A 14,184-nucleotide genomic window follows, 5' to 3' on the forward strand; every position below is an offset into this window, starting at 1 on the left:
AAATTGGGCATAGCAAAGAATTTAGAATAGAAAGGTTCAGAATAGATATTATTGACAACAGCAGGTAGGTGAGTGCCTGTGGATGCATCAGCCTGACAACCCAACAAATGACAGGACAAATCATGTCTAATCAACTTTCAGGTGCTGACAATAAGAGGTCGTTATAATCACTATTTGATTAAGACCCCTAGTCATTCCCCTACCTTACGAACCCCCTGCTAATCAAGCTCTAGATTTGACTTGGCGAGATATACTGCCACTTGACTTTACCTTTTCCACTGCAGCAGGAAGAAGGCATAACAAATCTGGTACAGCACAACCAAAAAGAGAGGAACATAAAAACTTTTTTTACCTTTATCAAAGAAAAATAATTCTTCTCCTGAAAGTATGTAGTTTTTCTGCAGTTTAACATTATTTGAAATAAATAATATCAAACAAATACAGAGAAAATTACTCTGAGTTTGAAAAAAGCAAAGGCACCTTCTTTCTCCTTCTTCACATTGCACTCAATGTTTTGAATCGATGATTTCTCTCACCCAGAATCCTTCACTTCTTCCTGCTGTCGTTCTTTCAGGTCATCATCTGAGTACATAACTACACTGGTTTCCAATCTGATTGAGGATATGTCCTCTGACTCTCAACACAGATGATTATACATCAATGTCAGCAGGTAAAACTGTATTATCAGTACAGTGGTTTTGTGCCACAATGTGGAAACTCCTGTAGTGGCCATCTTTTCATGCAGAGACTCCCTCTTGTCCAGAAGTCCCTCTTTAAGCCCATCTGAGGTGCATCAATGAATGTAAATGCTGCAGTCTGCGCTTAATGGTCCATATCCTGGATGGCAGAGAAAACATCCTCTCAGAGAAAAAGCTTTCATCTGTCTGGTGGAAGGACTTCGAGCACTCATCAAACCTCTTATACTTGGCTTTGACCATGAGTCTGGTGGCTGGAGTACAGACCTCAAGCAGAAGAGTTTTAGACACAGATTCAAACTGAGAGAGGCAGGGAGCTGAACAGTGTGAGACACTTTTTTCTTTGTCAATTTCTTTCTGCATCTGACTGAGTAAGAAGTGCCATGTTGTGATCCAGGCCTGCATGTGAATATCACTCAGTCTTAATGGTGAGATAATACTGTGACAGATTAATGGTTTTTACAAAAAAACCCCAAACACTATACAGCGAAGCTGCAGTCTGATGATGAGCTGTGGATATGCCATTTCGTGTGATGTGCAGGGCTGTGTTATGTGTCAGTTTAGCCATGAGGACATGAGGACAAAACCTGCAAAGTTTTAAAGAGACAAAAAACATTTTTTTTACATTTTGAAAAAAGGCAACTTACTATGGAGAGAATATTTTTTTAAATTTGATACAAATCTACACTACATATCATTTATGAAAATGAAGACTATTATGTTGTTCAACAGTAATTTTCCTTATAAATCACAGTTTAAAGCCTGGATTTCGCTTTCGCAGTGCGCGTTCCCGCGAGTGGCATGCAGTTCTCGCAGGCGGTATGGTGACCGCGTGAGTCTATGAGCCAATAAGAACGCTTCCTGCATCGCGCGCAACTTGTCTTAGGAAGTAGCGTTTTATTTTCATGTCGTGTTGGTAATATCGAGAAAGGCCTCCAGAAATACAAAAATCCTGACAACTTGCGCCGTAAATAAGGAACACAATTCAACTGAAAATGTCCGCTGGTCCCGAATGCACACATATATCGTCGCTTGGGAAAGGTGACAGCTTGCATCAACGGGGTAAGAAAACGAGTTTACTAACTTAACTACTCCTTACACTGTGGGCCAGATGCAAATGTGGTAGCTTGAAATCTACTTTATTTTGAAGTTAGATAGAAATTAAGAGATGAAAAATAGATGTGCTGAACGTGATAGAAGCTACAAATAGTATTTAGTTAATGTTTGACTGGTGTGAGTCTCCTGATGGACTGACTCGGTGTGGCCATTGATAATAAGATTTTTGTATTTCTCCCACCCAGTTCTGGCCTCCTTCCCCCTGTGTGACATGACAGAAGGGGATCTGACCCAGAATCCTCAGCTCTGTAAACTCCTGGCCACCCTGGCACAACATGTGGACCAAACTGGACTCGCTGTCCCACTGAAAACAGAGCTGGACAAGGTATCAGCAGGCACTGTGCTCACACTGGCACAGACCCTTCAGTGATGTTATCTTCCACAGCTGCTAGCATACAAGCTCTTTGCTTTGCCATATTACACCCTGTAATTCAAACTGAAGTTAGATCAAACAGCAGAATGTTTGCTGGATTTGCCATTTAGTGAAGTTATTCATTTCCAGTCACGGTAAGTAGTCAATGACTCACTGACCTCTACTGGTAACCAGTAAGAATTGCAGTCACAAAGATGGAGCATTTCTCTTGATGCACAAATTTGAGTTTGTTAGATTTTATGTGTCTGTGAGCACTTAGAGATGCTTCCCCCCCCCAGGCAGAGCAGAAGCTGCAGAACCAGAGGCGTCAATGGCTGCGCTCTGAGAGTCTTCACAAAGGGCTTCAGGAGATGATTCAGGACCACTGTATCAGGAAGCACCATGCCACTGTACCCCCTGACCAAAACATGGTACATTTCACATACTTATCTGCATGGTCCACAAATGTACAAACAGCTGTCAGAATCAGGGACAACATACATATTTTTGCTCATTAAAGCAGCACTAGGCAACTTATTTTACATATTGCCGCTCCAAATCACAGGTTAAAGGTCACATTTCAACTTCACTATTAAGAGATCTTCCATGTTACATATTTGTATATTGCGCCTCGGTAGAGCGTACAAGAGAAGGAGGAGGACTCATCTGTAATGATGGCTGTTTTTGTCTTGATATCAACAGTACATTTATGAAGACGTGTCCGTAATGTCAGCAAAAGAGTAGAACACATGCAGGCAAGCGGAAGAGTATGAAGCAGCTACACTCTGTGCAGTGCAGACGGTGTGAATGACAGGGTGTCAATACAGCTTAAGGGACAGCTCCTGCAGTAGAACCAGCATTGCCAAATGTACCCTGTACCCTTGCACAGTATATACCGTCATACCACCCAACCTTAACTGTAATATATCACTTTTTGTGTGTGTAGTTCTATGAGACGATGGAGAAGTCTCTGCTCGTGTCTCAGTGTATCAGACAGCTGGATCCCAGTGGCGCTACCAACCAGGACCAGCCCTCTATTCTGGGTCTGAACCCCCAACAGATGATGGAACTCATGCCATCAGAGAAGGTGAGTCATAAAATACAGAACATGGTGTGTGTGAATGTGTGTCACATTAATGAAATGATAGATTGATGATAATGCTGTAATACCAAAGTGGCACATGAGTTGGCCATCAGTAGACAGACAGTTCAGGAGTCTAACAAATGTTGCAGATGAATATTTAAATGTAGCTTGTTTAGCAACAACGCTGTATTTATCTTTACCAGAATGTTCAAAGAATGAAACAGGGTCTTCCCAGAGAGCTGGAGAAACATCTGAAGAAGAAGTGTTTGAGTCTGCTCTCTTACTGTCAACCTGAATGTGGTACAGTATCTACACAGTGATTTATCATGTCCTCACCAGTACAGATCCTCATTCACTTTCACTCACTTTATATCACGTCATTGTTCTGCATTGACATGGAGACCAAGATGTTGTTTTGTAATTTCTTCTAGAGAGTGAGAGTGAGGGTCTGAAGAACAGCAAGTTGTCTCATCTGTCCACCCAGCTGGACAAAGAGAAGAAAAGAGCAGAGAGTCTGAAGGAGACCTGCCGGGAAAACGCAGTTCTCCTGCAAAGACAGACTCAGCTCTACCTCTCTGTAAGCACTCTTTTAATTACATGTAGTTATGGAACACAAGATAATACATTTCCTCTGTTTTTGGCAGTTTGTCACATGCTGTATATGTGTTGAATATAATTCTGATCATTCTGTTGATGGTTGAAGGTTCACTCTCTGGAACTTGTTTGTAAAATCTTGTTGTAAATATTCTGCAGTCATTTTTTATTTTTCTTCTACTTTTTGAATCTTGTCCAGGAGCTTATTAAGTGTATTCAGCTTCTTCAGTCTCTCATCTTGGACCACAGACTGAGGATTCAGACAGATTTGGACAGGAAGAAGTTAGATTACTTCGAGGGAAAATGTGAATTAGTCTTACAGAAGATAAAGTAAGGCAATTCTTCACCTGCTTAAAAACTTTTTGAGACTCATTTTTAGATCTTCGGGATTATAAGCATTTCAGTTTTTTTTCCATGTTTTTCTCTTCCTTCAAAGGACTGAGATGGTGGAAATTCAGTTGGACACATACACAGTGGACTCAATATCTGCTCATAGAAAAATAAGGCAAGAGGCTTTTTGTTCACGACTAATCCCTTACGTTTGTCATATAGTTCCTAACCATAAGTAAAGGTATTATAGTAACTCCATTCTGGCTGATCTAAAAACGAACTTGTTGTGTCTTAATTCCAGAGGGAAGCTGGATTTGGAGCTGAAGGCCTGTCGGGAGGAGAAGCAGTCCGTCGAGTTAAAACTGGCCTCCTTTGAGATCTTGGGTAAAGAGTTTGAAGCCCTGGCTGAGGAGTACTGCAGGTTGCGGCAGGAGATAGAAATGAAAAACTGGGCTCTGAAGGAGTTCACGCAGTACAACGACAAGTGACGATCACGTCTGATGCCGGAACAACAGCCAGCCATTCCCTGTTCATCGTCTGTCCTTGCTCACGATGGCATGCTGGCTTTTGGACGCTTGAAACAGGAACTGTGGACTGTTGGCCTACAGGAACTATGTAGCAGGTACAGCAGTGGGTGGGCTAACTGCAGACTCCCATTGGAGCCCCTAACTTAAGAGAATTCAGTTTTCTTAAAATAAAACCTGCATCTGTTTAGAGTTAAAGGCCTGTTTCATACTCATCACTCTTAATGAGATCCAGTGTTATGCTAAATTTTAATTGTCTTGCACCTGACTACATGGTCACGTTTGATTGCTTTCGATATTAAGGAAGTGAGACTCACTATATTCATTCTGGCAATACAAATGACCTTTGCCCTAGCATGTGTTTCCTGGTTGAGACCACAGTGGAGCACCTGTTCAGTGATTTGATTTAATTACACAGGAAATGTTAAGGTATATTTTTGTAATAGCTGAATTGTTGCTGAAGACCTAAGCCCAGGTATCAGTACACAGTTAAAAAAATAAATAAAAAAAATAAATTCAGAAGTTGGATGAGGATTTCCATGTAAATAAACTAAAATAAAGCTTCATCACCAGGATACTGAATCTGTGTATGTCATTCTCATAGGGTGGGTGTCATGTAAGAGCATAATACTCATCCTTCTTGGTGTGTCTTTGCACACGTCTCATAGCACTGACACTGCCAATACGTTGTCTTTTATGAAACAATTACAGAAACATATAAATAATCCTAATAGAAGATTGATACAAGCATGAGTCTTCTCCTCTGTGGGAGTTTCAGCCTTTTCATCAACTACACTTAAATGAGATATTCCATATTGATTATTAAATCACTAAGTAATTCTCCTTATCACATATCAGATGGACATGAGTTGGAGACAAAGCTTTAGTATGAGACACATGATGCAAATGTATAAAAAGGGAGCATGCAGTAGTGGAAGAAGTATTCAGATCTTTTGCCGAGGTGAAAGTACTAATAACACACAAACAACTCTGCTACAAGTAAAAGGAAAAATGCACAGATTAGTGCCATTTTCATGCTGTTTGCAGCCTAGTCCACAAGATGGCAGTATACTTTCAATTTTGAGAGGTCTGCATAATTTGATGTCACAAAAAAATAATCATTTTTGTTTTCCTTGGTATGATTAACTCCAAGAAGGTGTCTTTGTATAGATTTTCTATATGCTACTTTTACCTTAGGATTTGAAAAATCTGCACAGAATTAAAGCACTTAAGGCAGTAAAAGTTGATTATTATTTTCAAACGAACTCACTGCCTTCACATGGCACAACAGCTTAGACATTTTTCCCCCATGTTTTTGTCACTTGCATATTCATTTTGAGCATATAGTTTTCTTAGGTCCTCATATAGCATTAGTTTTTTTATTTTGTTGTATCAAAGGAACAGGCACATTTATTGTCACCAAAAGAGGTTCATTTGCCCTAATTTAATTCAGTTTAAAACAATTTTAAAACCCTTTTGAATTTGCTTCCGTTTGATTTCCTTATTGATAAACATAATGTTTGACGCTGTCAGGTTAACGCCCACTCCGCTGTCTTCTCTACATTGACGATGTTTAGTTGCTCCAATAAGGAGAAGCGGAAGTCGGTCAGAGTGAAGCATCTCGCGCTGTTAAACCCTCTCTGGTCTCCTCTCGTCATCATCATCATCTCAGCAGCAGTAGCAGTAGCGGCCCCGCCTCGCGACGCGAGCCGCTGGCTGGTTCACCTCCTCCAACACAACCCACATCTGGCTGTCACACAGCAGTGCTACCGCTCCGTCCGCTACTGCGGCATGCGCATATTCACACCGGGACACAAGAAGCGGATTTTATCCAGAGGGGCACTATGTCTGAGGTGCGAAAATTCACAAAGAGGTTAAGCAAACCCGGGACGGCCGCGGAAGTCAGGCAGAGCGTGTCGGAGGCTGTGAGGAGCACCGTGGACCTTGTGGTGAGCGAAGCTTAAATGCTGTCTGAGGACCGGCGGCGGTCATTTTAGCTAACAGAGATAATGTAGCTTAACTATCGGGTTAGCCGGCTAACTCCCTCCCCTCCGTCCTCCCTGGGGACTGTAGCTTTTAAATTCCCGTTTTCTACATTGCTGCGGTTCTTTTTTTGGTTCAACCCCGCATTCTTCAGACTCTTTCATTCCTGTTTATTTTATTTTATTTTATTTTTTTTTTCCAGTTTTCATTCACCTCTCTTGTCCCGCTAGAGCCACTGGAGCTCTGGTATGTCTCTGAACGCACTGAAACAATTTTACAGCGTTTCTGCCACAACTACATCCTGCGTAATGTCAAAAGACAAGTAATATGGAGCCGTGAATTCTCCTTCCATATGTTGTCTTGTTTTTTTATATTGCGGGCTGTAAAAGACAGTATGACATTGTCCCCAGGAACACATGGTTTTTCAGTCTTTTGCGGCTCCTTTTGTGTGCTGGCGGATGAGGAGCGGTGCCAGTCGGACAGCTGCAGCATGGCTTCCCTGTCTCTGCCTTGGAGCAGTGTTTGCACCTCTTTATTTCTGCTGGAAATGGCCACATTGTGCAGTACAAGGCAGCTCATAAGAGTGTGCAAAGCAAAGGGTTTCTTAATGGTGTATTGTTTTCTCCTTTTGAATGAACAGCAGTGCTGCTGGCTGATAGTGACTTGGAGCGGACTGCAATAATGAGGGATTAGGCGCAGTGGCTTGAGATGAATAGCATTGAGGATCCCGCTGATGCAGCATGTGTGTGTGTTTGCATGCCAGCTCATGTGTGTGTGTGAATTTATTAACATGCCAGTATGTCAGAAGAGTGACATGTGTCTTGAAACCAGTCAGCACAGATTGATGCTCGCCTGCTGATGTTTCCTTTTCCTAATAACTAAAACAGTCTTCTACTTTCTCATGAAGTGATGAACCGCAGCTTCAGCCCCAAACACAACAGCCATACATCTTCCGCTGCTGAGAGAGTGGGGCTGAGTAAGTTTGGATAAGAGATAAACTCTTGTTCCCTTGGGATTAGGCTTTAGTCTTATGATGATCATCTTGAGGAGGATGACGCAAAGAGGTTATCAGAGCAAAATATCATGTGATAAGGTTTTGATTTACTCAGCAGAGGCTGGAGCTTGTTTCTGTCTTGTGGCCACGTGTGATACGTGTGCTCTGTTGTGTCTTTTTCTGTTTCAAAGCAGCAGGTTTTGGCTGCTCCTTTTGTCAAATAAATGGCTGGCTGGAGAACAAACGTAGTTTTGTGGAGGGTGCATTCTTCCCACATGGGGATTCCCTCAGGCGTGCTGTGACCATGCTTCCTCTGTGACCTTGTTTGTGTGTTCATTCTGAATTTCCTCACCTCTATAAAGACACTATTATTTCTGAGTCCTTTCCTCCGTACCTGTTTTCTCAGGCTTATTAGTGAACAATTTGGTCTTACATGTTTCCAAGCACAAAGTCAAATGAAACTTTGCAAAAGGGCACAGCATAGAAGCATGTTTTGTTTTCCAGTTATTCGTCCGCCCTGTTCTCTCGAACAGGCACTGATTGAGTTTTGGTGGTCAAAGGTCAAGTTTACCGTGACCTCATCTGGTGACTTGACTGGTTGGTGGTGGTATACTGTACAACCACAAGGTGGTATCTCTAAGTGACTCAGGCAACCCTTGGTCCAATTACTGTTAAGCTGCTTCATGAGAAGCCCCATCAGCTGATGTGTCATTGGTTACTGGACTTCCTGGATCTGCTCATTTGGCCTTACACAGACTGTCTAGAGTAGTTATTCTAGACCTGCAATGATCAGTGGTTCAGCAGAAAATCAATGGGCAGCTGTTTTGATAATCCGTTATTCTTAAGTTTAAGACAAAAAGCCTTGTACTTGTGGGCTCCCGCTTGTCAAACGTGAGGACTAGACTTTTCTGTGTCTTATATGATTGTAAACTGTGGGTTGAATAAAACTAGATGACATTTGAGTGCATTTCCTTGAGGTGTGAGACGTTACAAGAGCTTAAACAAGAAAATGTCAAATTAATCATGAATGAAAAGAGTTGTTATTTGCAGCCCAACCGGATTCCCAAACTTGGAGGGTGGGCATTGGGCACCGCGCAGAAATATTGTAGGGGGTATACAGATGATGAGGAGTAAAACACACTAGATATTTGACTTGTCAACACAGTTGCAACTGATAACGTCTTACAATGCTTTGCATTGACTGAATGTCTGAGCCAGCACTAATGCCATTAATTCCACCTACTGCAAGTTTCAGTGTCTGCTGTGAAAATGGGAGAATGCACTGTTGACATGTAGGACACACAAACAGCAGCGTCCATGTGATTGTACAGCCGACATCCATGTGATGCGTGTTGGTGTATAGTTGGTGGTAATGTCACCCTCTGTGGATTAAATACATCTAAGTATCCCTCTGAGTCGGGGTGACATTTCTCTCTGCCATGCGAGCCTCACTGATGCATCACTGCACTGAAAGCATGCATAGATCTCTATATTTGGTCATTTTTGGGGGGTTTTACTGAAGGATTAAATGCCACTGTATATGGGTGGGTTGAGAATCGTCCCTTATGTTTTAGGTTTCAGAAACTTGTAATAATTCTGTAATAATGCACCGTTTAAAATTTTAATTTGATAGAAATGTGAGATTAAACTAGTGAACTTTGCAATTAATAGAAAAACACTGTATTTCCATGTATATTGTATATACTGAGATACTGTTGGGTAACAGAAACTCAAATTTCCCCACTGTGGGACTAATAAAGGTATATCTTATCTTATCTTATCTTATCTTATCTTATCTTAAATTCCAAATAATTAGCTTTGAATTTGGTGTTAAAATCCTGCGTCTATCTGTACATCCCTCATGTGAATGCAGCAAGAAGCTCAATGAGCAGCTGTGTGTTTGGCTGCTCACACACACACACACACACACACACACACACACACACACACACACACACACACACACACACACACACACACAGATTGGAGCACTTACTGGGGTCAGCTGTGGGACAGTGAAGCTGCTTCGTACTGTATGCGACCAGCGTGTGTGTGTGTGTGTGTGTGTGTGTGTGTGTGTGTGTGTGTGTGTGTGTGTGTTTGTGCAGAAGTGTCAACTTCCCGAGCCAATGTGATAAAATCCACCTGGTTGTGTTGGAGTCGTGAGTGCTACGTCTGCTGAGCCGTAATGGGACACAGACATCTGGAAGTGAACCCTTGCTAACATCATCATCGTCATCATCATCATCATAGTCCCCTGAGGCACACTGGGAGTCATGCTTTGCACTCAGCAATTGGTCTTTGAGTGTTCTCCGGCCAGGTTGATAGTTCAGCAGGAGACCTGAAGGGAGGCTGACATAATGTAATATAGGAAGAGTGTCTTGATTGCTTGTGTCATACAGCTACACCCAAGTGTTAGGCCATGTCCATCAGTGTTTTAGCATCTCTCTTTGTTTCTCAATCACTGAAACTGCGGTTTGACGACCCGCCTGTTTGTGATTCTTCAGCTTCTTTCCTCTTCTGTGAAAGCAGAACTCTCTCTCTCTGTCTTTCCTTCTCTCTTTGCTCGCGTCCCGCCCCTCCCTCCCTCTCCGCGTCTGTAACACGAGCAGTGTTGCGTTCGAGCGACGGCGTGCTGCCCAACAGTTGCCTCTGACTTGAAGCACAGCGGTTGAAATTGCTGCACATGACAGGAAGCTGAGCTGCTGCTGTGGGTGCAGGGGCGGCGAAGTCATGTGTAATGCTTTCAACAGACTTGTAGGTGTTGAGTTCTGCCGCTGCTCAGGTTGCTGGTTGTCGGCTGAGTCTTTATGTAAAAAGATGACAGAGATGCTACATTACGTGGAGAAATATCACCATTAGAGTTAGGACATTTTTATTTAGATTAGCAGTTCAAAAAACACTAAAGGCAGCGTTCATGTGGACAACCGAGAAAGTCGGGGTCTGGTGGAAAACTCTGCAGAGAACATGCACGTGTAACCAGCTTATTCCACGGGCCAAATTATCGGTTAGAGAACATGGAAAGGGAGAACTTTCTTTCCTTTAGTGGCTTGTGCACAGATACCACGATATTCGAGAAGGAGATTTTAACCCCTTAAGCATCACTGAACTTTATTAATGTGTAGCCAAACATTGTTGAAACCCACACACTCGTATTTTAAATTCTAGTGGACAACCAAAATTTCCAAAGCTAATGTGTACATGTGATACTGTCAGACAGCGTGGAATTTAATTATTTTTCCAACTTTACAACTTTAAAGTATCCCTCTATAGCAGAGTTAAAGTTTAGGAAAAAGTACAATATATTAAGTGTTTAATTTGAGATAATAGTAACTGTTCAGCCTTTGGAAGACACTTATGTGCTCATGAAGGTCCCTGTTGCTCATAGTAAGAAGATGATTGAGGTAAAATATGTCAGGGCCTTTCAGGGGAAAAAACAAAACATATGTTAATGGTTCACTGGGCGCTTAAAGCTGCATATCTCAAAAAGACCGCAACATTTTATAGGGTTTGTATGCAGAATTTCTGAATCGCTGCACATGTAAACATACAGTGATAGTTTTCGAGGGAAGGCAGTAGATGAGGGGAGGGGAGACCAGCAAGCAGCAGGCAAAAAAGCGGCAGCCAAACTACTGCAGAACTTTATGACAGGCTTGCTCACTCTGCACCCTCCAACAGTGGTACAATGGGAAAACAAAGCTCTGCATCTCAGCTACATGGCTCTCAAATGGAAATATGACAAGGTGGAAAATGACTCAGTCCTACTCTCCTGGCTTTATGGCATAGTCAGGGTTTTTAGAGCCCTTCTTACCACTGTGCTTGTACACTGAGCAGCGTGTCGGCTGCCCTGCATGTAGTGCCCGCAGACTCAGTGTCTCAGTAATGTGGCGCAGAAGCACATTCAATCCATACGGTCTGATTTCCTCTGCTTGGGTCCACACGGCTTGGTGTCGCTCAGCCAAGGCTTATTGGCTAAGCTATTCATCACCATCTTGACCGCTTAGCTTGAGCTTAAAGTGGCACTTTCTTGGAATTAATTCTCAATCTTTCCGAGTGGTTTAGGTTTGTAGTCGTGATCACATCTTGACCTAGTTGTGGAAGGCTCGGTTTTAGCCCGTAGGTCTGTTTAAGGCGTAATGATTTCATATCGTTCACTTCTCCATGAAACTCAAAACAGGAAGTTATGGTGTTTAGCTAGAACTGTCATGTGGCATGTGATATCTTGTGTTTTGTTTCAGTTTTACACACGCCCCTGTGGAGCACATGAGCAACCATTAAGTCAAGTATCATAATTTGTTCACTTCACTGCTGCTTTGTCTCACCTTTCGTACCGATGTATTTGTTGTCAGCCACTCCCTTTCATCATCTTTTGCTTTTTTTCTCATCCACCCACAGCCCTCTGAGGAACAGTTTCCCTGCACCATGACAGTCCTCTGAACTTTGTGGTTGTCTCTCTGATCTCTTTTGGCTCTGCCTTTGCATGGGTGGTGAAAACTTCTGGGGGCGAGCCCATGCTAACTGCTTTCAAGTAGCAAACGCAGGAAAGACAGTTAAGAACGCGAGATGAAAAAGAAATAATGTGTTGATTTGAAGCTGCATGTATTTGTGCTCTGTCCATCTTCCTCTCTCAGGAGCAGCCGAAGATCATTGAACCACTGGACTATGAGGCTGTGGTGTTTCAGAGAAAGGCCCAGATCCACAGTGACCCCCACCGAGACCTGCTGCTCTGCCCCGTCGACGATGTCTCGGTGAGTCCCTTCATGCTGTCCCGCTGCGTCCTCTGGGACTTGCTCTTCATGCTTGCTCTTGCTCTCACCCTGGTCACAGCTGTGCAGTTTACCCAGCAGTCTGCTGTGTCCTAGTGGCATGTTGCAGGAGTGTAGGGCTCAATCAGGTAATAATAATAATGATGATGTATCAGCTTGGCCAAATTTATCAGCTGGGCTATAGTATATAGGGCCAGAGCAACCCCATGACATGAAACAGAAACACTAAAGCCCAACATGATCATCCCTCAAATGACAAATTCAATTTCCAAGAACATGGATCTCGTTTTGACCATCAGTTTTATTGGTTATAATGACACCCAGCAAAGTAAGCTCTAGGATAGCTGTGTCCCAGCTAAAAAGAGGTCAGGTGGGTAAAGAAACATAAGTAGTGCAATGATCAGACGGTTTCTGAGTAAACCACCAGGTCAGCCAAAGTCATCGGGTTCAGCTTCGATGCAGTGTTGCAGAGTTTAAATGTACTTTCCTTTGGGTTTCACCCCAAAGGAAAGTGGTTTAGATTTTCTGGTTAAACTGTTGGTTTGCTTGCAACTTGTCTGACTGTCTGACACTTTGTGTTTCTTGCACTGTCCCAGATCGCAGCAGTTAGTTTGGCGGGAAGTGTACTAAAATAACTCTCAAGTTCTGTGTAAAAAACAGCTCTGTCTGTTTTTTCCTGTAAACTTTTAAAATGCATGTGCTGCATATTTGGACTATGAATCGAGGCTGGTTCAAAACACTTCTTCTTTCATGCTTGTCCGGCATCAGTAGATCCATGTGCAGCCTGTGATTTGGAGGTCAAATACAAGATCTTATACTCAACACACCTGGACTAAGAGCTCCACAGCAAACGGCCAAATCAGCAGCTTTTCTCTTGTAAAACTGTCCGAGTCCAATGAGAACGAAGCTGTGAAATATCACCTTCTAAAGGAAGGTTTCCCATCATTAATCACTGTTCATCCCCAACATACCAGACTCAGTTATTTACGGGTCAGTCTGAGGGCCAGTCAAATCCAACCCAGCCAGGTACTTCTGTTCTGTATATATTGGTGCTGCTTCAAGCACATGTGGTTTTGTTTAGAGGCACGTCTGACTCTGTGTCTGTTTTTTCTTTATGCATCCTGAGACTGTCTTTTGACACTCATGTGGTCTTTTGTATCTATGCCTTGTGTTTTCTCTTAGTCACTTTCTCTTTGCCTGTTGTTGGTGGTTTCCTGCTGTGCTATTACAACATGTTTGACGACAAGATAAAGAAGTGTCATTACCAACATTTCATGTACATGTTTGTCTTTGGCTCATGTGTGTCTCACTGTGTGTGTGTGTGTGTGTGTGTGTGTGTGTGTGTGTGTGTGTGTGTGCAGGAGTCCCAGATCTCCCGGCAGAGGAGGACTGTTGTTCTCTCGGTGCCTCAGAACGCTGAGCGGGAGGCCAGGAGTCTGTTTGCCAAAGAGGTATTATATCCCAGCAGTCTGCTGTGTATCAGCACGTGTATGACTTGGCCTCACTCGGTGTCAGGCGGCACATGTGCAGCAATGGCGTCCTTTCTAAAAATAAAAAAGGTGGTTTTGGAGAGAAAGAAATTGAAGCTAGGCATTCACAATTGACTTTAAATCTCCCCAGTCATCTTACTTTTACTTCATCTCGTTAATTAGAACCTGCTCAATGAAAAGCAGACATTAAATGCACTAAGTAAAACTCTAAATTCAACTCTTGAACATAAAAGATGATTTCTTGATGACTTCACAC

At 42.7% G+C, this 14,184-nt stretch overlaps 2 protein-coding genes across 3 annotated transcripts in view; both read left to right on the top strand.

The window, feature by feature from the left end:
* Positions 1-1,545: 1,545 nt before the first annotated feature.
* haus4 (HAUS augmin-like complex, subunit 4) lies at positions 1,546-5,269 on the top strand. Its single transcript, XM_070993276.1, has 9 exons — positions 1,546-1,757; positions 1,997-2,136; positions 2,463-2,594; positions 3,110-3,250; positions 3,451-3,547; positions 3,679-3,824; positions 4,041-4,171; positions 4,278-4,346; positions 4,473-5,269. The coding sequence occupies exons 1-9, from the start codon at positions 1,691-1,693 to the stop codon at positions 4,657-4,659; spliced, it is 1,110 nt and encodes a 369-aa protein (XP_070849377.1). The 5' UTR covers positions 1,546-1,690; the 3' UTR covers positions 4,660-5,269.
* Positions 5,270-6,386: 1,117 nt separating this feature from the next.
* dock11 (dedicator of cytokinesis 11) overlaps positions 6,387-14,184 on the top strand; it is a 53,141-nt gene continuing 45,343 nt past the window's right edge. For both annotated transcript variants that reach the window (XM_070993393.1, XM_070993394.1), the window contains exons 1-3: positions 6,387-6,644; positions 12,304-12,420; positions 13,800-13,889. In XM_070993393.1, coding sequence (XP_070849494.1) covers positions 6,540-6,644; positions 12,304-12,420; positions 13,800-13,889 — 312 coding nt within the window. In that variant the 5' untranslated portion in view covers positions 6,387-6,539. The remainder of the gene's footprint in view (positions 6,645-12,303; positions 12,421-13,799; positions 13,890-14,184) is intronic.

Source organism: Chaetodon trifascialis, chromosome 23, assembly GCF_039877785.1.
Source record: "Chaetodon trifascialis isolate fChaTrf1 chromosome 23, fChaTrf1.hap1, whole genome shotgun sequence".
Classification (NCBI taxonomy): domain Eukaryota; kingdom Metazoa; phylum Chordata; class Actinopteri; order Chaetodontiformes; family Chaetodontidae; genus Chaetodon; species Chaetodon trifascialis.

Coding starts and splice junctions, on each gene's coding strand:
- haus4 (XM_070993276.1), top strand. CDS start 1,691: ATGTCCGCTGGTCCCGAATGCACACATATATCGTCGCTTGGGAAAGGT. Junction 2,595..3,109: donor TACCCCCTGACCAAAACATG/GTACATTTCACA, acceptor TTGTGTGTGTAG/TTCTATGAGACGATGGAGAA. Junction 3,825..4,040: donor AGACTCAGCTCTACCTCTCT/GTAAGCACTCTT, acceptor AATCTTGTCCAG/GAGCTTATTAAGTGTATTCA.